The sequence below is a fragment of the Orycteropus afer genome, unplaced genomic scaffold (assembly GCF_000298275.1).
Source record: "Orycteropus afer afer isolate SDZICR_OR568_19922 unplaced genomic scaffold, OryAfe1.0 scaffold00293, whole genome shotgun sequence".
NCBI lineage: Eukaryota > Metazoa > Chordata > Mammalia > Tubulidentata > Orycteropodidae > Orycteropus > Orycteropus afer.
Window position 1 is genome coordinate 1,097,040 of NW_006921880.1, and position 24,726 is coordinate 1,121,765.

Here is a 24,726-nt window from a genome sequence, read left to right on the forward strand (position 1 = left end):
CTCTTTAAATATCCAAAATAGTCAAGCTGCTTTTTAAACCTACAAAATGGTGGCACCCTCTGGACCAGCAAAAGTCCACAGCTCAGCCAACCTTTCTCTTCACCTTCTCCGTTTGTTTCCCAGCCGCTGTGCACAGTCCGTGCAGTCCCTGGCTAGCAGGGTGATTTTTAGCTTAATTCTTAGGTCCTATCACCAGTCGGAAATCTCCATGCCGCCTGTACTGTTAGGGTCGCTCAGTTCACTGTCAGACTGCAGCTCCGTATGTCTCCTTTTTTCGGTATTTTCACACAAATTCTTCTGCTAGTTGGTGCTTAGTCAACTTCTGTATCCTTCCCTTCAAGGCTCAGCGGTCCAAGATTATCTTCTGTTTCTGTGTTAATTGGTTTCCCTTTTCTTTGTTGAAGAGTGCCTGTGCAGTCCTTCTGCCTAGTCCGCCATCTTGCTGGAACTGCAAAACATATTCACTGCAGAGCTTTAGGAGTCCAGAGCCTGACGCACCATCAGGGTCACACCAAAGGTTGAGTTAAAGAGGTCCCGGAGCGCGGAACTTCCCCCTCCGTTGGCTGCCACGGCCTCTGCTATTCCTTGTTTCCAACTTCTTAAGGAAGCACCATACCACTTTCCATAGTGGTTGTACCAACAATCCCACCACCAGTGTATGATTGTTCCATTCTCTCCACACCCTACCTAGTATTTGTTTTTTCTGTCTTACAATGTTTTTGAGCTGTGCTGTTTTTCTACGCTGAGTGAGTTCCAAAATGGGGAAAACATAGAAATGCACCTGCATCAGTTCTTTGGGTGGGTAGACTGCACACAAGTTAGAACAGACACAATGATTTGCAAATAAAATCTCTTCCGCTTCTTCCAAAACCAAGTAGCAGTGTCCCATACTGCAAACACAGGTTGCTGTCTTCAAGATTGCTGCTGAAACTAGGAGTAGGTGGGAGAGAAGCAAGTAGGAAAGCCACCAAGGTTTCCTATGGTTTTTACATTGCCATTTTCTTGAATGAGCATTTGCTTGGTTGTTGGAAACTTTGACAGTTTTCTAGAGTTCTGACAGGGTTCAGAACCTTCTGAACTTTCACAGAAGCTTCTACTTATTTTTTGATGTTTCTATCAGGAGATGGAAGGATGAAGCTGTCTACAGTGCCATCTTGCTTAATGTTAAGTTGTTTTAAAGTAGAATTTGTATCTTTTTATGAAGGTAATTGTTATACCTTTGGAAAAAGTAATGGCTTCTTATGGGGCATGTTTTAAGTAAGTTTTATAGCAACTCCTTTTCTTCCTTCGTAGGTTGTTAGGAGCACTTTGTTGTTGTATTTGTGATCCAGGTGTAAATATGGTAACCCAAGAAATTAAACCAGCTGAATCCCTTGGCCAGTTACTGCTCTTCCATTTGAACTCCAAATCTGCCTTACAGAGGATTAGTGTTGCTTTGGTAATCTGTGAATGGGCTGCTTTACAAAAGGTAAGATTTTTGCCCCAAAATAATAAGACAAATTACTAAGTAAACTAATTTCATTAGCTAATAAGAACATTTATATTATATTCTGCAACATAAAAGCAAAATTTTTCTTTGTCTAAAAAGCCAACAGTTACAGAATAGTGTTCTAAACTATATTGGAACATTCTTTCCCTTCCATTTACCTTTAACTAGACTTTTTTCATATAACCCTCACTCTTGTAACTGAGAGTACTAGTTATGCCCATCATTAATAATTTTTATCCTACAGGTTGTTAAGAAAAAGTCCGTTAGAAACATGTATGTATAGAGATAGTCGAGAAACTTTGTCATTCCTTCATATCTTTCTTACATATCACTGAAAAAAAGAAAAAGATAAGAGGCTTTGAGTACTAGCTATCCTTTTCTGTGGGTAGTAGGAAGGGGAGAATTTTTGGTCACAGGAATACTTAAATTTCCACATTTAAATCAGAATCATCATGTTTCCAAATAAGTCATTCCCTTGTAGCACTTTTAGCTTTTCACTTCTAGTAAGTTGTTTAATTTTGTGTAAAACTTGCTTCTGTAAATCAGAGAAACTTCTTGCAGGCTTTGTTTATTCCGTTGTCTGGAATTCTGGAAATTTAACTGTCTGCACTTGCTGTGAGAGTTGTCTGTTACTGCCTCTTAGCAGTTTGTCAAAGCTGTGTCTAAAAATAATTGAGCCATGCTCTATTGCAACTGAGACCCCAGCTTTGCCTCTGGAAAGAAGCAAGGCTCATCTGTTTTTAGGCAGGACTCGGTGTGCTGGAGAGGCAGTGATGCTGTGTTTTTGTGCCTCTCAGACTCAGCAGCAAGTGTTGACAGTTCGGTTTCTGGACCCTCACAGAGCTTCTCTGGACTTACTCTGTGAAGCCCAGGCTGATCACCCAGATCCCACAGAACCCCTCATGGCTCATCACTGAGGCCATTCCCCCTCTGGTTGGAGCAGGCAACAACCAGAGAGAGGGTGAAGGGTTAGTTAAATTTGAGGGCAGGTAAGTAGCTTTTAAATTATATACCCATTTCTACAGTATGGCATGTGAAGCTATGGCTCAACTGTTAAGAAATCTAATAATGAGTTTTTAAATAACAGTTTCAGTGCATGCTAAGTATTCTTTTCTGACTGATTGTTTTTACAGTTTTGTATTTGTAAATCTATGTGAATATGTAAACTGTGAATAAATTCTTTGCATAAAGTGAGAATAATTAGGTAGAAAGTTGAATGAGATTATAATAGTTCCATGTGCATGTTTTGTGGTCATTCATATTGAAATATTAGAGTACCTTTGGTGTAATACTTTTTCTCTTTGTGCAACTAACTGTGTTGATCTGGGGAGATAATAAATTCATGATCAATAGGAATTTAGAACTTGGTAGTCTGCAACTAAAGATAATACATTTGTAAAATTGTACTTATATATATGTGCCCTGAATACTTGTTGTCTGTTATATTTTAGGAGTGTAAAGCTGTTACCCTAGCTGTGCAGCCACGTTTACTTGATATCCTTTCAGAACATTTATATTATGATGAAATTGCCGTTCCATTCACACGAATGCAGAATGAATGTAAACAGCTTATTTCATCATTAACTGATGCACATATTGAACTTGGTAATAGAGTAAACCACAATGTTTTTACAATAGATCAAGCTAATGACCTGGTGAGTAAAGAGGTAACTTTTAAAATTTTAAATAGAGCGTGAAATAAAAATTAGAAGCTCGTCCTGTCATGTTTACCAGAAACACAACTAATTTCTTGAGTATTTATGGCTTGATAGTGCTACACCCATACCCTTCAGGAAGGTTACTTAATTGTATTGACATTTTTTGAAATAAGAGGATTGAAAAGAAATGTTTTTACCTCAAAATCAAACAAACTAATGCACCTTTATTGGGAATAGCTATTACATTTTTTCATTGGAAATCTGCTTCTACAAGTTCCTGAATAGTAGTTCTCCCTCCGCCACCCAAATTTTAAAATGAAAACATTCAGATATATAGAAAAAGTGAAAGAAATACACAGTGAATACTCATATATCTCGCAACTAGATTCTACAGTTAACATTTTAACTAAATTTGCTTTATTAACATACATATTCATGTGTCTATCCCTTGCCCAGCCATCAATCTCTTATTTTTTGATGCATTTCTAAGTAAGTTGCAGACAACATTATATATTCCATCATATCATTAACTAGAATTCAGTATTTGTTTAGTCTTTCTTGAAGTGAAACTTACATTTATATGTTATGAACTATACAAATGTCATCAGACCATCCGATAGTTTTGACAGGCGCAGCCATCTGTGAAACACAGAAACCTATCAAGATACAGGACATTATCATCACCCCTTCCTAGTCAGTTCTTCCTTCTCTCTGCCCCAACATAACCATTGTTCTAATTTTTTCCTCACCATACATTAGCTTTGTCTATTCTATAATGTGATAAAAATAGAATCATGTATTGTGTGAGCTTTTATATGTAAGGATTCTTTTTCTTTGTGATGTTTTTGAGATCCATTCACGTTGTACATATTAATCCCTTTTTTAACTGATAAACTGAATTACTAAATTTTTTGTAGACTTTATTTTTAGAGAAGTTTTTAGGTTTATAGAAAATTTGTACGGAAAATACAGAGAGTGCCCATGTAACTCACACTCTTTCTCGTACTGTCGATATCTTGCATTCTTGTGGTACAGTTATTATAGTTGATGAACTAATAGTGTTATCATTAACTAAAGTACATAGTCTATATTTTGGTTAATTCTCTGTGTTATACAATCCTGCAAATTTTGACACATGCCTAATGTCGTGTTCTACTGTTACAGTTCATAGAGAGTTTACTACCCTAATCGTGCCTGTGCTTTACCTATTCATCTATCCACCCTCCATCTGAACCCCTGGCAACCACTCATCTTTTTATTGTCTATTTTGCCTTTTCCAGGATGGCCTGCAGTTGGAATGATACACCATATAGCTTTTTCAGAGTGGCTTTTTCTACTTAGCAATATGCATTTAAAATTCTTCTTATATTCTTAACACAATAGCTCATTTCTTTTTATTGCTGAATACTACTCTATTATACACATATGCCACAATTTTTTTATCCAGTCATTTATTGAAGGTTGTCTTCGTTGTTTCCAGATTTTGGCAATTATGACAAAGCTGCTATAAATACTTGTTTGCAGGTTTTATGTGGATATATATTTTCATTTCATTTGGGTGAACAACTAGGAGTGCAATTGCCAGAGCATTCATTAAGCCTATGTTCAGTTTTGTAGGAAATTACCAGACTCTCTAAAGTTGCTCTACCACTTTGCATTTCCAACAGCAGTGAAAAGAGAGTTCCTGTTTCTCCATATCCTCACTAGCATTTTGTGTTGTCAGTGTTTTGGATTTTAGCCATTCTAATGGCTGTGTAGTGTTACCTAATAGTTTTTGATTTGCAACTCCCTTCATTCTTTTTATTACTGATGGTTATTCGTTGTACTCTTGGCTATGGCCAAGAAGTGACTACAGCCTTGTTCCTTGTCAGCTCTACTGCATACCTGGGAATTCTTACAGAACATACAGATACACCTGTAGAAACATTGTCTGCCGACCCTATACATGGTGTTGGGCACACTCCCCCTGCATAAACATACCTAATAGTTCAGCCTATCCACCCACCTCTCCTCCTGTATGTCATTGTTTGCCTTCGCTGACAATGCAGTACTGTGCAAAAGGGTTCCTCTTTGTTGTGTATACCTCCCATGCACCTCTCTATGTCTTCTTCTTCCTCAGTGCCACCGTGTTGATCACTCACATTGGTACATTGTCCTTCTCTTCACCCAAATCAATTCCTGTCTCCACCTAACAGTGTTCCATCCACTCCTCTCCCACCACTAGTAACCAACAAAGAAAATTTCCTTCTGTATATAAATATTTCCTTGCCTTTTTACAACAGACTAATGAAATATTTGTCCTTCTATGATTGACTCATTTCACTTGGCATAATGTCCTCTATGTTCATCCACATTATGCAGTGTTTTGCAGCTTCTGTGTTATTCTTTAGGGTGGCATACTATTCCATTGTGTATATGTACCATAGTTTGACTATCCATTCTTCTGTTGATGGGCACCTAGGTTGTTTCTGTCTTTTTGCTATTGTAAGTAGTGCTGCAGTGAACATGAGTGTGCATATATCTGTTTTTGTCCCGGCTCTCACCTGTTATAAGATATATACCTAGTAATGGAATAGCTGGGTCAAATGGTATTTCTAATTCCAACTTTTTAAGCAATTGCCATACTGCTTTCCATAGTGGTTGTATCATTTTACAGTCCCACCAGCAGTGTATGAGAGTCTCAATGTCTCCACATCCTCGTCAGCATTTGTTATTTCCTTTCTTACTGAACTTTGCTACTCGTGCTGGGACAAGATGGTATCTCATTGTTGTTTTGATTTTCATCTCTCTAATGGCTAACGGGGAGCTCTGGTAGCATAGTGCCTAAGGCATTTGACTGCTAACCAGAAGGTTGGTGGTTCAAACCCACCAGCCACTCTTTGGAAGGAAGATGAGAGGCAATCTACTTCCGTAGTGATACTGCCTTGGAAACCCAAGGAGGGGTTGCTATGAGTCGGGTCAGACTCGACGGTACATAACAACACCAACAATGGCTACTGATTGTGAGCAATTCTTCATATGTTTGTTGGCAGCCTGAATATCCTCTTTGGTGACGTGTCTATTCATGTCTTCTGCTCATTTTTTAAATTGGATTATTTGTCTTTTTGTTGTTGAGGTGCTAGAGGTTTCTATAAATTCTGGAGATAAGTCTCTTGTCAGATATGTCATTGCTGAATATTTTTTCCCAATCTGTAGGTTCTCTTTTGAGTCTTTTGGAGAAGTCTTTGGAAGCACATAAAAATTAATTTTTAGAAGGTCCCATTCACCTAGTTTATCTTCTGCCATTTGTGCATTTTATGCCTGATAGTCTATTTATGCCATATATTTAAGAAAAAAAAAACTCACTGCTGTTGAGTTGGTTCTGACTCATAGCAACCCTTCCTTGGGTTTCTGAGGCAGTACCACTACGGAAGTAGATTGCCCAGCCTTCCTTCTGAGGAGTGGGTGGTGGGTTTGAACCACCAGCCTTCTGGTTAGCAGTCGAATGCCTTAGGCACTATGCCACCAGAGCTCCCATGCCATACATCGTTGTTTTTTTTCTTCAGTAATGCGTTCCTTATCCTTATCCGAGATCTCCTTCCTTTCCATGTAAGATTAGTGATTGGTTTTTCCATATCCTTAAAGAATGTTGATGGGATCTGGATTGGGATTTCATTGAATGTATGGATTGCTTTGGGTGGAATTGACATTTTTACAATGTTCAACCTTCCTATCCATGAGCATGGGATGTTCTTCCATATATGTAGATCTCTTATGGTTTCTTGAAGTAGTCTTTTATACTTTCCTTTGTACAGGTCTTTTGTGTCCCTGGTAAGATTTATTCTCAAGTATTTTATTATTTTGGTAGCTATTGTGAATGGTACTTATTTCCTTGTTTCTTTTTCAGCAATCTCTTTGCTTGTATAGAGGAATCCAACTGATTTTTGGTTGTTGATCTTGTATCCTGTCACTATGCTAAATCTCTCAATTAGTTCCAATAGAGTTTTGACTGAGTCTCTTGGGTTTTCTAGGTGTAGGATCATATCAGCAAACAGGGACAGTTTTACTTCTTCCTTACCAATGTGGATGCCTTTGATTTCCCTTTCTTGCCTTAGTGCCCCAACTAGGACTTCCAATACAGTGTTGAATAGAAGTGGTGATAGAGAGGGCATCATTGTTTGGTTCCTGTTCACAAGATGAATGGTTTTAGTCTGTCTCCGTTAAGAATAATGTTGGCTGTCGGCTTTGCATATATGCCTTTTATTACATTGAGGACTGTCCCTTCTGTTCTTATTTTGCTGAGAGTTTTTATCAGGAATGAGTGTTGGATTTTATCAAATGCCTTTTCTGCATCCATTGTTATTATAATGTGGTTCTTTTCCTTTTATTTATGTGGTAGATGATGTTGATTATTTTTCTAGTGTTGAACCATCCTGCATACCTGATATTAACCCCACTTAGTCATAATAAATTATTTTTTGGTATGTTGTTGGAGTCTATTGGCTAAGATTTTGTTGAAGATTTTTGCATCTATATTCATGAGTGATATTGGTCTGTAGTTTTCCTTTTTAGTGATGTCTTTGCTTGGTTTTGGTATCGAGGTTATGTTAGCTTCATAGAGTAAATTTGGGAGGATTCCATCCTTTTCTGTATTTTGGAATAGTTTGAGTAGGATTGGTGTCAGGTCTCTGAATGTTTGGTATAATTCTCTGGTGAAACCATCTGGGCCAGGACTTTTTCTTTGTTGGTAATTTTTTTATGACCTGTTCAATTTCTTGTTTTGTTATGGGTCTGTTCTACTTTTCCACCTCAGTCTGCATTAGTTTAGGTAAGTAATGTGTTTCTACAAATCTGTCCATTTCTTCCAGATTTTCAAATTTTTTGGAGTATAGTACTTCTTCATATCCTGATATCATCCTTTTTATTTCAGTTCTGTTGTGATGTTGCCCATTTCTTTTCTTATTTGTGTTATTTGTATTCTTTCCCTTTTTTCCTTTGTTAAATTTGCCAATGTGAACCACTGTTTCCTCTTAAAATGTGGATATTTTTCTGAGGTCTGTGTTCATCTCTTTCCTCATTCTTTTTTCGTTCATATCTGTGCACTATACTATATTCTCCTGATCTTCAATGTTCTTCTTCCTATTAGGCATTCTACTTGGATATCTCACTGTCCCTACAAACTCAATTCAAACAAAACAGAAAAATGCCCTTTTATCTACAATCATAAATCATAGCACCATTTTCTTTCAAAAAGTCTCATGTATTTTTCCTTTCTGTTTTCTTTGCTATAATCTAGTCAAAGGCCTTAGCACTTTATGTCTGGGCCTGATTCATCTCTCAAGATCTACACAGTCTCTGATCTATTTCATTCTGCATGCTGTAGCAGATTAGACCTTTATTGCAAATCAGAACACATTCCTCCCCTGCTTAAAAGCATCTTCTTCCAAGTTTTTTCTTCTTTAAATTTGCTATCTCTTCTCTCTTCATTTCTCAAACTTTCTCCACTCTTTAACGAGTTAGCTTTTCTCTTGCAACAGTATACCACACTGTCTCACTTCTGTGCCTGAGCTCCTGTTTCCTTTGCCAGGAATTCCCTACCCTAAACTTCTACCCTCATTCCAAGTTCATCACTCGACACTCCTCCCTCTGTACTCTACGTTCGGGCCATAATAAACTACTTTCTATTTCTTGCACAATACCCTGCTTTTCCACTTCATATTTCACTTTGTCTGCTTGCCAAGATAATCCTACAGCTCTTGACTTACCCATTCTGTAAAAACTTACAAAAGTTAAGCAACCTTTGTACTACCACAGTACCTTGCACTTAAGTTCAGTTATGTTCACTGGCTTAATATGTTAATAGTGCTCAATAAATATTTAAATGAAAAAAAAAATTCATTGTTGAATGAGTAATTTGAGGTCGCTTTTCCTCAGTTGCCTGAAATCACTAAAAATTGAAGCCTGTTGTGTTACTTAGGGCAATGTTTTCAGACTTTGAACAGTGAAACTTTGTTTCAAATAAATCTTGTGCAGAACTCAAATATATAAAACAGACAAAAACAAAGTAGAAAGTGTAAGCTGGAAGTGATGTGTGATCTTTTTCTTTAGTGGTGATTAGATTGACAAAGTTGATCAGATAAATACCTTAATTTAAAGACTTTGGTATTTTATAATGATTGTTGTTGTTGTTGTTATGTGCCGTCGAGTCGGCCCCGACTCATAGCGACCCCTCCTTGGGTTTCCGAGGCAGTATCACTACGGAAGTAGGATTGCCCAACCTTCCTTCCGAGGAGTGGCTGGTGGGTTTGAACCGCCAGCCTTCTGGTTAGCAGGCAAGTGTCTTAGCCACTATGCTACCAGAGCTCCTTTTATAATGATAAAAGATCTTATTTATGTACCTGTTTTGTTTTTCATAAGAAAAGGCTAACAACAGTGTTATGAGTAATGGAATTGATAATTTCTAAGTTTTAAAAAAAAATTAGGTTGTGCATTAAGAAATTTATATTCTCCATTGTTAAAGGCTTTTCTGACCAATGTTAATCAGACTGGATCTGTTTATGGAAATTCTTTATGTGTGTAGTCATCTATTGAATAAGACTATTTTTCTTATGTAGGCCATTACACAATATTTAAATGATCTTAAAAAAAATGCTAACAAAAAACTTGAATATTCATAGCAGCATAATTCATTGTAGCCAATAGTTGAAACAACCCAAATATCCTGTCCATCAACTGATGGGTAAATAAAATGTCATACCTCTATACAATGGAATATTATTTCTCAGTAATAAGAAATGAAGTACTAATAAATGCTACAACATGAATGAGCCTTAAAAGCATTATACTACATGAAAAGACAACATATTATACAATTCCATTCATGTGAAATGTCTAGTGTAGGCAAACCTGTAAAGATCGAAAGTAGATAAATGATAGCTTAGGGCTGGGGGTAGAAAGCCAAGGAAATAAGGAGTGATTTCTAGTAGGTATGGGTTTTCTTTTGGGGGTATGAAAATGTTCTAATACTGTGATGGCTGTGTAACACTGTGCAGAAAAACCCGTTCGTTGGATTGTACATTTTAAGTAGGTGAGTTACATAGTATATGAATAATCATAAAGCTATTAAAAAGATGGATTGAAATGTCTTTTAATGGACCTTGTAAAATGATCTGATGCAATAGTCTTGTAACCTTAGGCAGCTCTGGGTAATTAAAGAGTCAGTGACTATTGTATTTTTCCCTCCCCATCCCCCATGCCTGTGCATTTCCACCAGAAGGGGAGGGCAAAGAAAGAATAAAAATAATCCAATTGGCAACACATAACCAATTAACAACAGCTACACTAAAATTTTTGAGATGGGAAGAACCTTACTCTGTTTCCCAAAGGAAGTTTGTGAATTTTGGTATTCCCTAATTAGAAGTTTATATTTGCTTATAGCATTCTTATTTCACCAGCATACTGTACAGGCATTGATGTGATTTTCAAAGTTATTAGATGTATTGAACAGATAGATTATTTTGTTCTTCTCAAGAGAATGTTTCTTTCTTGCATATCATATTAATGTTAAATTGAGATTAAAATAAAGTTTAGTTGAAAGGTTTTAAGGATCTGTTGAACTTAACTGAATGTTAAAACTACTGAATATTGTGGAACTTGCAGTAAAAACAGAAAAACTTGTTATCTTCCTTTAGAAATTTACAGTCTACTTGGGTTGATGTGGTTAATGATTTTTAATTTCTTTTTTTTTAATAGGTAACTACTGTTTTTAATGAAGTCACATCATCTTTTGACTTAAGTCCTCAAATGTTACAGCAGTTAGATAGCAAACGACAGCAAGTCCAAATGACAGTTACAGAAACCAACCAAGAGTGGCAAGTGTTGCAGTTGAGAGTGCATACTTTCGCAGCATGTGCAGTTGTGAGCTTGCAGCAGCTTCCGGAGAAATTAAATCCTATCATAAAACCATTAATGGAAACGATTAAAAAAGAAGAAAATACGCTAGTGCAAAACTATGCAGCTCAGTGCATAGCTAAACTCCTTCAGCAGTGTACAACAAGGACACCCTGTCCCAATTCAAAGATTATTAAAAACCTCTGTAGTTCACTTTGTGTGGACCCATATCTAACACCTTGTGTCACATGTCCAGTTCCAACACAAAGTGGCCAGGACAATTTGAAAGGTACATATCTAAACTTTCATTTAGAGAATCACTTAAATTTGTTTTCATTTATTTATAGGTATAATTTAAGCACAAATCCAGTTCATGTTAGAGCTGTTTCCATTCTGAAAAGGGAAAAACCTTGGTTATAATAAAACTCCTTGTTTCATGAATTTGAACAGACTGCTAATCAAATCACACACCCTTAAATTATCAGAGAACTGATATCTGATAAAAGATGACTAAATTCTGTGAGACAGGTGTTCATCCTAACCTTCTTCAAAACCATCACCACAGGGTTTACACTAATGGGAACTAGAAAACTTAATTGTGTATCATTATTTCATGAAAAATTCTTCCTATAAAACCTCTGGTTTATTAAATTAAGTATAATGTGTTATAAGTGGACTCTGTTACCTTTAGCAAATAATACTTAACCAACTTCTCCACTTTTATGTGGAGAATATACATTGAAAATGAGAATAACTTCTGTACTGGTCCAAGAACCAGTGTTTTTCAGCATGACTTAATCCTGTATGATTGATTTCTTTATTTTTGTTACAAGATTTTAGGTAAGCAAATTATTGTAAACATAATGGATTTATAACTTTGGTACAATACAGATCTTGAGAAAAATGTGAAAGATCTGCAGAGAAAGTCAGACATGAATATTAACATCTTAAAAATGTAATATGTGATTTTTCCCTCCTAATGCTATACGAAGGAGCTCTGGTAGCATAGTGGCTAAGACACTTGCCTGCTAACCAGATGGCTGGCGGTTCAAACCCACCAGCCACTCCTCTGAAGGAAGGTTGGGCAATCCTACTTCCGTAGTGATACTGCCTCGGAAACCCAAGGAGGGGTCGCTATGAGTCGGGGCCGACTCGACGGCACATAACAACAACAACAATGCTGTACGAAGGAGCTCTGGTAGCATAGTGCCTAAGGCACTTGACTGCTCATCAGAAGGCTGGCAGTTCAAACCCACCAGCCACTCCTTGGAAGGAAGGTTGAGCAATCTACTACCGTAGTGATATTGCCTCAGAAACCCAAGGAGGGGTCGCTGTGAGTTGGGGCTGACTCGATGGCACGTAACAACAACAACAACAACAGCGCTATACGAAGCAGCAGTATTTTGCAGTGGGTGAATTTTTCCTGAATTCATGGTTACTCTGGACAATTCTTTTAGAAAAACTTGGCTTAAAATACTCCTTAATGTTTCTTATTATACCTAGGCACAATCTTTTTTTTTTTTAATTAATGTACTTTAACTGAAACATATATACCAAATTCACTGCCATCAAGTCAATTCTGACTCATAGCAAATCCCATTGGGTTCCAAAGTGGTAAATCTTTACAGAAGTACATTGCCCCATCTTCCTAATGTGGGGTGGCTGGTGGTTTGAACTGCCAACCTTCTGGTAAGCAGTTAAATCCTTTGGGCTCTGTGCCACCAGAGCTCCTTGAAACATATATAAACACAGTTTTCTTACATGTGATGCTCCTCCTTAATAACATGATTCTGTAACTTTGATTATATTAGGTATGATTCTATATAAATATCAAAACATTTAACTTATTAAGCATGGTAGACTATTTTGTTACTGTTTTATTATCTAAAGAAATTGTAATTGTACTATTAAAAGACATAGTCTTAAAATAAGTTGTATCTCTTTTGGAGCAGGAAGCAATTTGACACCTATATTATGATTTAAAGAAGGTTATTTAACTTTTTTCTCATTAGGCTCCAACTCAGAAAAAGATGGAATGCACCATACTGTCACCAACCACAGAGGTATAATTACACTCTATAGGCATCAGAAAGCTGCTTTTGCTATCACAAGTAGGCGAGGTCCTACCCCCAAAGCAGTCAAAGCTCAAATAGCAGATCTTCCAGCAGGAAGTAGTGGAAATATCCTTGTTGAACTCGATGAGGTAAATAGTTCTATTGGGTTTTTTTTTCCTCCTTCTTCTTTTAAATCCTCTAATTTTTAAACAGGTATCTGGCCCAGAGATTAAGAGCTGAAGTTGTCATATCAGATTCCAGAATTATATATGTTTAAGTGACAGGACTGGAATTGATATCCTTTTTAGAGCACTCCAGCCATATAATCCAGAAAAACTACAAACTTCTTCATATTTCTTATGCCTCTTGTAATTTTTACCACCGTAACTTTATTATCTTAGGCAAGAAACCCTCTTGATAGTAGGTACATAAGTTAGCAGAAAGGATGTAAAATGATAGTGAAGGCTAATTTTCTCCCCATCCTATCAGTGTCAGGAATTCCTTTTGATATTCAAGAGGATAAGTTTAAAAATGTTGAATAATTGTTAACCACCTGATTTTTAAGCAACCAGGAATTTGTTAAATGTGTGATGTTTGACAGGAATACAAACTTATTTTTCTACATGAACAGCCAGTTAGCTCACTACCACATATTAAATTATGTTCCCCCCAATTTATCCTGTCACCTCTGTTACATACCATACTTCATGTATGTGAGGGTCTAGACCAGCTATTTTTTTTCCTCTTCCATTGGTATACTTGTTCTTGTGTGATAGTACTATCTTCTTTAAAAATGAATAATAATCAGTGATCAAAAAAGTGACTGGTTTTGAAAATCTTAACAATCTTACTAAGAAAGAAATGAAAACTCTAGTGAGTTCTTTTTGTTGAAAGATGTAAAAACTTAACCTGAATTTATCAGTAAATGAGTTGTGCTAAAAGGCATGTATTGAATATATTTTTATAAAGTGTAGGCTTATTTTAAGTTTTTTTTTTTAATCAAAATTTTAGTTTATTATCTGTATTTATTATAAACATTCTATGAAGGCTTTTTCACTGAGAATCTCCCCATAATAATTATAATCAAAATTTTACTGTGATTTTGATACTTACACATCTGTGTTTGCATACTTCTTCCACTTAAAGTTATTTAAAAAGCATATATGTATCTCTCTTTTTTGGGACAATTTTATGGATTGTGATTACTGCTGAGTAAGAAGTTAATAATCTAGGGCTATCTTAAGCTGATGCTCTTATTCTGTCTCTTAAATGAATATAAATAATGGCAGATCATTTTATCTCCCTACTGTATGTCTAGCTGGTACATGTCTTTGGGATAGAGAGAAGGGGAAAAAAAAAACAGGTTATGTAGATCTGTCTTTACCAACATGGGCCTATCTTTCTGTTCTTCATCTCAAACTCTTAAAAAGATGTTTTACTTTGGGCACAAAAATCTAGTTAGGCATTTTATGCCTGTGAAATTGAGAAATATTTGTAGTTGTGATAAATATAGCTAAAAATTGCTTACCTGGATAATGGTAAAACTATGAATTCTTAGATGATGAATTTTAAATTCTCTTGATAAAATTTCAAGTGCATTATGCTTTATTTCTGAAATTAATGCTTTTAACAAACATTTAATTTAAGGCTCAGAAGCCATATCTGGTACAACGGAGAGGAGCTGAATTTGCCTTGACAACTATAGTGAAGCATTTTGGTGATGAAATGACAGTAAAGTTGCCACATCTCTGGGATGCTATGGTTGGCCCATTGAGAAATACAATTGACATTAATAATTTTGGTATGTATATATTTTTCTGAGTCGTTTTTTTTTGTTTTGTTTTTTAATTTCTTTAATATCAATGAAATGTATCTTTATAAAATAAAACACCTATACTTATTTATACAAAACTGCTAGTGAGTTTTAACATGGAAGGTTGGTAAAAAAGCATTTGCTTTGATTTATTTTCATGTCATTCTGTATAATTTTTGCATTTTATTTTTTTCTGTTACATATTTAGAAAGACTATTTGGAATGGATCATTATGTTAAATTTCTTGTGACTTTAAATGCAGTACCCTTAGCACTTAAATTAAGGGCATAAAACAAAAATACCAAACTCACTGTCATCGAGTCAATTCATACTCATAGCGACCTCCTTTGGGTTTCTAAGGTGGTAAATCTTTATGGAAGTAGATTGCCCAGTCTTCCTTCCACAGAGTTGCTGGTGGGTTAGAACCTCCAGCCTTCTGGTTAGCAGTCAAATGCCTTAGGCACTGTACCACCAGAGCTCCTTAAATTAAGGGCATAGCGCTTAATTTTGTATTGAAAAGCAAAATGTTGTTGTTGTTATGTGCTGTCGAGTCGGACCCGACTCATAGCGACCCCTCCTTGGGTTTGCGAGGCAGTGTCACTACGGAAGTAGATTACCCTATCTTCCTTCTGAGGAGTGGCTGGTGGGTTTGAACCGCCAGCCTTCTGGTTAGCAGTCAAGTGTCTTAGCCACTATGCTACTAGAGCTCCTAGACTCTCATATCTGGTGAGAATTTGCTAGAAATTTCTGTGGGCTCTAGATTTTGAAAAGTTTTTTGCAAGGTGATATAGACTTAAAACAATGTATTTTAATAGATGGAAAATCCCTCCTGGAAAAGGGAGATGGCCCTGCCCAAGAATTGGTGAATTCTCTGCAAGTTTTTGAAACAGCAGCAACTTCAATGGATTCTGAGCTTCATCCCTTGGTAACTAACTAATGCAAGTGCAGTATTTCTTATGAGACAATAGGCAGTCTTATTAAAAAATCCTAAGATTTGAAAAATGCAACTTAGATGTCATCTCTAATAATTGCTTTTTTCTTCTAAATGAAATAACTAGCTCTCTCCTTTACTGGCAGCAGAAGTCTTTTTATGAGCTTTGAGGTAGATCTGGGTGCATGCATGATAGGCAGCCCACACTGGCAACTCAGCATATGGGCAGTAGGGATAGGGCTCTGATGACCCAGGAGCTAGGGATGAACAGGGAAGAAATCTGCACTCTGTTTTTATCGTTCTGACCATGTTAATAATAGTGTGCCAAAAAAAGGAGAGCATGGGTAATAAAATCTCTCTTCAAGATAAGTGTAAAGGTAGAGGGAAGTCACCTGCATAAGGTGAGCTAGTAGCAGAAATAGAACACTGGTTTATGGTTTTTGACTCAAAATATTCGTGCAAAAAAGGTTTGGATCAGAAGGAGCAGGGAAAATATTCTGGAGAATTAATTTTCTGTTTTTTCAGAGAAGACAGTAGTAGTAGTATTTCCATACAGCTGTAATAGGAAGCTCTGGGCAGGGGATAACACAGTAAAGGTTACTAGCTCCAAATCTGTATTTGTGTCTGACGTGAAAAGGGAGTGTGGTAGTTATGTTTGTGTGTCAACTTGCCTGAGCCTGGTTGAGTGGCCAAGCAGCTGGTGGTAGTTATTCCCCATGATGAATCTGGCAGTCATCTTCATGGTGGGATCTGCCACAAGCAGTTGAGTAGCTGCCTTTGGGATATGGTTTGCTTCCTGTATATAAGAAGCCTTGGGAATGGTCACTTTGAACCCTGCATGTAGCCGTGTCATTGTTCAACAGCCTGTCATGCTCTGCCAACCTTAAGACTTACAATGGACTTGAATTGCCTGCCGTGTGATTTGGTAATATCGGGACTGTGCCTTGTTGCTTGTCAACCTTGGGCTTGGCAGCCTCCGCAGCCAGCAGCTGTCTGAGTGAAGAGATGGCTCTAGCTTCAGTGGGCCAGGAACTGGAGGCAGAGCTGAAGCCCAGGGCTAAGGGGCTTTCACTCAGGCCCTAGAGCCTGGCACTTTGAACTTGGACTTAAAGCCTCCAAACTGTAAGAGAATAAACTCCTATTTGTTAAGGCCATATATTCCTGTCAGAGCAACACTAGGTAACCAGAACAGGGAGAATCTAGAAAAAAATAGGGAAGAATAAAGTTTCTCTGTTTATATACTACTAAAGCATGTCTTTTTACTTAATAAAATTTTCCTGGCTTACCACTGGTAAAGAAGGCACAGAATTCATCCATATCCTCTTATCCTTCATGATTAGCAGCAGGCATTCAGCTGAACTGTGAGGCTACTCTTACTGTTGAGCAGATACCTACCTGGTTTTCACTAATAGAAATCTTGGTGTTGATGTAATAAACATTTAATAACTGGGTATGTCATGGTATTATAACATCTTTGGTAGGCCAGGAGGTTAAAATGGAAAATACCTTCCAAAGTGTGGTACCCCCGAACAAAATCAGGAACACTCAACTCATTTTGAAAAAACCAGACCAACCAGTCCACTCCCATTGAGTTGATTCCAACTCATACTGAACCTATAAGACAGAGTAGAACTGCCCTGTAGGGTTTCCAATGTTATAAATGGTTATGGAAGCAGATTGTCTCACCTTTCTCCCCCAGAGCAGCTAATTGGAAGGTCAGCAGCCAAATGCTTTAACTGCCACACCACCAGAGCTCCTTAAGCCTAAACCAGTGCTAAGCAAATTTGGAGGGACTACTGATATGTGGTACCATTTTTCTCTAGTCTCAGTAGGAGCATTTGCAAATGCCTTATAGTGTGGTCATTGTTAAATTTGGATGGAATTGAGTGTTCCTGAATGTCCAAGCAAGGCTGTTCAATAGGGGAGAAGTTCTGTACTATTCTTTTTAAAAGATTTATGATACCTTAGATTGTATTTAGATTAATTTTGTATTAAGGATATTTTGACAGTAATGATGTGAGGTAATTAAAGATACTCAAGGATTCAGAGTCACTTAGAATATTGAGAACCTCTCTGATTATGAGCTAATATAGTTACATTTTAAATAGTAGATTCCCAAATGAGTATTCTAATTGCTTTTAACTTTTTGTTTTTAAGTTGGTACAGCATTTGCCTCATCTTTATATGTGCCTTCAGTATCCCAGCACTGCAGTGAGGCACATGGCTGCTCGCTGTGTAGGTGTCATGAGCAAAATAGCTACCATGGAAACAATGAATATTTTTTTGGAAAAAGTTCTTCCATGGCTGGGAGCCATTGATGACAATATCAAACAAGAGGGTGCAATAGAAGCACTTGCCTGTATCCTTTTTTATTCTGACAACTATTAAGAAAATATATTAACTTTACCTCAGGATGACTAAAATAGAATTGATTTAGTTACTCAAACATGTGCATAAATAACCTACCTCATTCTGAAAAGAAAGTTACTTTTAATTTTCTGTAACATTTCATTGTGAAAATTTTCATGGAAAAATTTTGAAGAGTCACTATTAATTTTGAGATCTTTTTAATGGCAAAAATAATTTTATGTACTTTATGAACTATATATTTACTTATGAATTGGTCTGTTTATTTGGTTGGTTGTTGTTAGCTGTCATTGAGTCTGTCCCCAACTTACGATCACCTATACACAGCAGAAAGAAATGCTGCTTGGTCTGGGACCATTCCCATGATTGGTTGCAGATAGACCATTGTGATCCAGAGGGGTTTCTTTGGCTGATTTTTGGAAGTAGATAGCCAGGCCTTTCTTTCTAGTTCAAATTAGGCTGGACGTGCTACTGAAACCTATTTGTCATTATAGCAACATGGTGTGTATGAGGGACGTTGGCTAGGAATCAAGCCAGTGTCTCCCACATGAAAGGTGAGAATTCTGCCACTGAGCCACCAGTGCCTCACTTTGGTTTATTACAATTTTTTTTTTTTTAAATTGTGTATTGTGATTTGGGTACAGATTTACAAAGCAGATTCGTTTTACTCTCAGCAGTTCATGCACATTTGGTTTCACAGCTCCCATTACAATCTCCAACCATTAGAAGCTCTCCTATCTCCTCCCTATGACTACTCCTTCCCTGTATTTATAACAGTGTTTTATTAACATTAATCAGGTACTATGTTGGTCTCTATACCAAATCAAAACCAAACTTGGCTGCCATCAAGTCATTTCCAACTCACAGCTACCTCCATTTGGTTTCTGCAGTGTAGTAAATTACTTAGTGTGGCTTTTCTACCCATAAGTCTTTGTAAACTCTAAGGTGGGAATTGCTATTAGCTATGGAGGAGATCCTGATTTTAAAGTCGTCCACTTGGGTTATTTCTGTTGGGCGTGGCACAATACAATGTTCTGGGAAGTTCCCACTCTCTCTCACGTGCTTAGAGTTCTGATGCTGTGATTGGCTAGTTTGACCACCCTTCCAGGCTCAAAAGGAGGCCTCCTGGAGGCAGACCTCTCTCTGACTGCTGGTGGAGGAAGACGTGCTGCCGAAAGAGACACGCGCCCCTGAAGGAGACACGTGCTGCTGGGAAAGAGCCGCAAGAGACACGCATCACTGAGTGAGACACCGAGGGACCAGCACTGCTGGGAAAGAGACTGTGAGAGACTCTTGGCTGAGGGACGGTGGGCTGGGAGAGAGACTGAGCGTTCTTCCTGGACGTGAGTTGTAGCCTGGTGCTTCCCTAATAAACCCTGTAATCTGTGAGTTCTGTGTGGCCACTGCAGCAAATTATCGAACCCAGGAGAGAGGTGGTGGGTGCTTTGGGAGGAACGGTTGGTGAAAGGGCTGGAGGGAGGCAGCATGTTTGGCCTTGCAGTAATAGGCCTTGGGTTACTGCTGGTAATCTGCCTTCCCCTTGTAGGGTTAGAGGAGGTCAGAACATGTGGCCGCCTTGTCGTTTTTGCAGTTTCCAAAGCTGTAAATCTTTATGGAAGCAGAATGCCTTATCTTTCTTCTGTGGAGCGGCTGGTGGGTTCAAACCACCATCCTTTTGGTTAGCAGCCAAATGCTTTAACCACTATACCACCAGAACTCCTTATGTAGGTCTATATTATAAATATATTGTGTTTCTAAATGTTCATTGTCCTGGGGGGAGATGACCAACAGTATCATATAAATGCAAGTATACAGGCACCCCTTGGCCAAGGGTATGATTAAAGAAAAAAAAAAAACAGGAGCTCTGGTGGTGTAGTGCCTAAGGCATTTGACCGCTAACCAGAAGGGTGGCAATATGGTAGGCACTGATATTCTTTAACTTGAAGTACCTGAAAGATAATTTCTCTACGAACAAGAAAGATGGATGAAGATCAATTCAGCAGAAACTTTGTGGTTCAAATATAGTGAAGATTATAGGAGGACTTGGCCCACCTGTCAAGTTATGATTTTAGATACTGGTGGGAGATTTGGAATTAATCTTTGAGTGACTGCTAAAACGGCAGGGAGGCCACATGTTCTGACCTCCTCTAATCCCACAAGAGGAAGACAGAGTCATCATCAATAACCCAAGGCCTATTCCTGCCAGGCCAGACATGCTGCCTCCCTCCAGCCCTTTCTCCAACCATTCCTCTCAGAGCACCCACCACCTCTCTCCTGGGTTCGATAATTCACTGCAGTGGCCACAAAGAGCTCACAGATTATGGGGTTTATTAGGGAAGCACCACAGGCTACAATTCAAGTTCAGGAAAAAATGCTCAGTCTTTCTCCCAGCCCGCCGTCCCGCAGCCAATAGTCTCTCACAGTCTCTTTCCCAGCAGTGCTGGTCCCTCGGTGTCTCACTCAGCAATGCGTGTCTCAGGAGCCCGTGTCTCTTTCAGCCTCACGTCTTCCTCAACCAGTAGTCAGAGAGAGTTCTGCCTCTAGGAGGCCTCCTTTTGAGTCCGGCAGGGTGGTCAAACTAGCCAATCATAGCATCAGAACTCTAAGCACTTGAGAGAGAGTGGGCACCTTCCAGAACATTGTTTTGTGCCACTCCCAACAGAAATACTCCAGGTGGACAACTTCAGCAATCAGGAGCTCCTCAGTTGCTCATAGAAAATCCCACCTTGGAGTTTACAAAGACTTACAGGTAGAAAAGACAAACTAAGTAATTTACTACACCACAGTGACATTGAGTGTTCCTTTGTTTACAGTATGACTCACTTTGTTTTGACTTTGGAATTCTGGAAGCTTGTAGGAATTTCTCTATGAAAAAGATCTTATTGGTAGGGCTTCCTCCAGCCTTACCCAGATGAAAAACATTGTATTCTTACTTACATAATGTTAAAGGAGTAATAATGTGAAAATGCTTTTATAATTGAATCATATAGACCTTGAGGGACAGTCAAGTCTATTCCCTCATAATACAGACAAGAAAATGAGGAACCTGTTTTGAAAGTTACAGTCTTGTTATATTCTTTGTAAAACGTGAACATCACAGCCATTTGGAAATTTCCTTAATCACTTACTCAGGTGTAATGGAACAACTGGATGTCGGTATTGTTCCATATATTGTCCTTTTAGTTGTACCTGTGTTGGGAAGAATGAGTGATCAGACAGACAGTGTGAGATTCATGGCTACACAATGCTTTGCAACACTAATTAGACTCATGCCACTTGAGGTAAGTGACAGCACTTAGTATATGGACTTCATGTTTTCTTTAACTTCATTCCTTAAAACTGTAACCCTTTTAAAAGAAAATGTCAAGTTTTTTTTTTTTTTTTAAAGGCATTATTTTGAAAATGTTTACATTATAAGCACTGAGATTTTTATACTTTAGTAGCTATATTTCTTTTTTTAACACACAAGTTTTTAATATAGCTCTTTGTGACAGGTTGTTATTTAAATAAAAGAATGATAATTCATTGATGCTGTTCTAAAAATAGAAAAAAATATCAGAATTGTTCTTAAGTTTCTCTAGTAATACTTAGGTAAAGATTGATTCTTAGCTAAAGTTTAAAGGAAAGGTGAATTTTTGAGTAAAGATGATAATTGAAACTGTATAAAGCAAATGAAATCTCTGTAGGAATAGAGCACTAAGACTAGAGGCTGAAGTTAAGAGTATTTGGAGTACAATCATGGGGCAGAAATAATATGTGAGACAAATGTAGGAAATAAAACAAGTGGCTTAACTAAGGGAAGAGCCAGCGTCCTGCCTCTAAGTTGCTTATAATATTTTTATGGAATTTATATAATTTAGGATATAAGTAGATAATTCCATGTTGTGATACGTATCAGAATTTCCTTTTTACTGCTAAATAGTATATGAACATACTACATTTTGTTTCTCCATTTACCAGTTGATGGACATTTGAATTGTTACTATCTTTTGGCTATCATGAATAATGATACTGGGAACATGCACTTAAGTATGGATACGTGCTTTTCTTTGTTTTGAGTAGGATATCTAGGAATGGAATTGTTGGATCTCATATAGTAACATTTAAGAACTGTCAAACTGTTTTTCCACAGTACCTATGCCATTTTTCCATTCCTACCAGCAAAGTATGAGTCTAAATTGAATAGTCTCTTTGGAGAAACAGTTTGATTATGTCTAGTAAAGTTGAAGATACCCATCCTGATGACCCAGCAAATTTACTTCTAGGTATATGCCCTAGGGAAATTCATACACACATACTAGGATACATATTCAAGAATAGTTATTTATTGCGGCCTTATTTCTAATAATCTAAAGCTGGAAACCACTCAAATGCTCATCACTAGAATAGATGTATAAGCTATGGATTGTGCAATAAAGGCAAACAAACTACACACACATACAATAATATCAATGAATTCTTAATTTTGAATTCAGTTTTTATGAAGTTCAGAAACTGGATGCATAGCTAGGTAATAAAGTTATAAAGAAAAGTAAGAAAGTAGTTAATTACCTTTTGGGGGGAGGAGAGTGGGTTGTGATTGAGAAGGAGCATGTGGGATCTTCTGGGGTGATGGCAGGCTTATTTTTCTTGATTTGGTAGTAGTTATAGAGGTGTATATTTGATAATTTATTAAACTGTACATTTATCTGCTTGCATATTTCACAATTTAAAAATGTTAAAATCACCACCACAACAACAAAATAGTAGGTTAGTGCATCAAAAAGCCTAGATATCATTTCCAGAACTGTTTTAATCTTCTGGTTCCTAGACTTATTGAAAGCCTTTAACTTCTAGGTCTTATTCAGATTGCTTAATTTCTAGGCCTTGCATTCTATTATCTGTAAAATCAATGGGTTATACTTAGTCCCATTAGCTCTTTTTAGCATTGGAATAGGTGAGTGATGTTAAGTCACCATATGTTTTTGAGCAAAGGAGTAGATGATGAAAGCAACGTTTTAGGAAAATTGGTGCATTAGCTGTTTGAATGTGGATTAGAATTGGAAGTACCCCAAAACAGAGCCAGTGACACTGAGATAATAAAAGGTCTAAACTACAGTGGTAACACTAGGCATTCAGAGGATGGATTGTTTATTTTCTAAGGGAAAATGACAGTACTTGATAACATGATAACAGATTGTAAAGAAAAGAGAATTTGAATTTACCAAAACCAAACCAAATCCACTTCCACAGAGTCAATTACAACTTACAGTGAGTGATTCTAAAAGGATAGAGGATCTGAACCCGCCTTAACAAAACGTAAAAGCAAACCCTGAACAGGTCAAATTGATTGCAGAAAAAGGAAAAATGCGCATCCCAGGACAACGAACAAACATTTAAAAGAATTAAAAAAGAAAAATCCCAGCATGCAACATTGTGAATTTTATAATGTTTGGCATCCAGTTAGAAAATTATCAGACAAGAAAATATGTACAAAGGCTAGGCGAAAAATTAATCAACAGAGACAGACTCTGAAATGACTTAGTTAACACAATTAGTAGACAAAGACCTTAAAATTCAAGAAGAAAAGTCTGTTGTAATACGTTGTTTTAAATACATGATATGTAGTTGAAAGTAGGATTGTTACTGCAGCCTTTATAAGTAGGTGTATATTCTAATGATAGCACACGTCTGCTAAATGCTCTTTGCAGTGTACCAGTCTAAAATCCTTCCAGGAAAATTTTCATACTCTGTTACATTATTATTTGTTGGTTTATCTTGCACTTTTGAATGAGTCTTTTACCTGTACAGGAGCTCTGGTGGTGTAATGCCTGTGGCATTTGACTGCCAAAGTTGGGTCTGACTCGACAGCAGTGCGTTTGTTTTTTTATTTTTTACCTATACATGTTTTGTAACTTCATGCTGTGGTCATTTGGAAAATATTGTTCACTGAGTTATGTAGGTTTTTAAGGTTGATACATTTTCTCATATAATATAAATCACATTTATTAATATCCCCAACAGAACATTCTTTAAGGATTAGGAAGCTGTGAATCTAAAGGTGGTTGTTTTTTCTTTTTAATTTATCTTGAAATCTTAAATTTTATCACTGACATTAAATTGTTGTCAGTTGTTTTCCTTAAGTGACAGATTTCACTTTGTTCATTTTTGAGAAAATGTCAGACAGTTACCTAAGTTGGAATAATCATAATTATTTATGCCAAATAAAATTTTATTCCATGAAAAATAGCTAGTTCAGTTGGCTACGTAAATGCTTTTCTTCAAGATACTTTATTGTGATATGCAGCAGAAATGCTTTGTGTATATTTTATATTTTGTCATACAACGTTAAAAAGATACTCAACATTGTGAAATTAATCATTTTTATTACTCCATCAAAAACAGTCTTAAATGAAACTGGCTTTTTTTTTTTTTTTTTTTTTAAATGCTAATGCATGGCTATGAGGGATATTATTGCTAACAATCCAGCAGTTTTGCCCACTAGTACTTTGGTACCATCAATGCAAATGCCAACACAGTGAAAAACACAAATGGTGTCATAGTTT

The 24,726-nt window shown here is 37.0% G+C and overlaps 1 protein-coding gene across 1 annotated transcript in view; it reads left to right on the plus strand.

The window, feature by feature from the left end:
* BTAF1 (B-TFIID TATA-box binding protein associated factor 1) overlaps positions 1–24,726 on the plus strand; it is a 153,111-nt gene that overhangs the window by 104,973 nt on the left and 23,412 nt on the right. The window contains exons 17-24 of the mRNA XM_007951258.2: positions 1,294–1,468; positions 2,941–3,144; positions 10,879–11,305; positions 13,029–13,219; positions 14,718–14,871; positions 15,699–15,808; positions 17,972–18,173; positions 21,314–21,462. Coding sequence (XP_007949449.2) covers positions 1,294–1,468; positions 2,941–3,144; positions 10,879–11,305; positions 13,029–13,219; positions 14,718–14,871; positions 15,699–15,808; positions 17,972–18,173; positions 21,314–21,462 — 1,612 coding nt within the window. The remainder of the gene's footprint in view (positions 1–1,293; positions 1,469–2,940; positions 3,145–10,878; positions 11,306–13,028; positions 13,220–14,717; positions 14,872–15,698; positions 15,809–17,971; positions 18,174–21,313; positions 21,463–24,726) is intronic.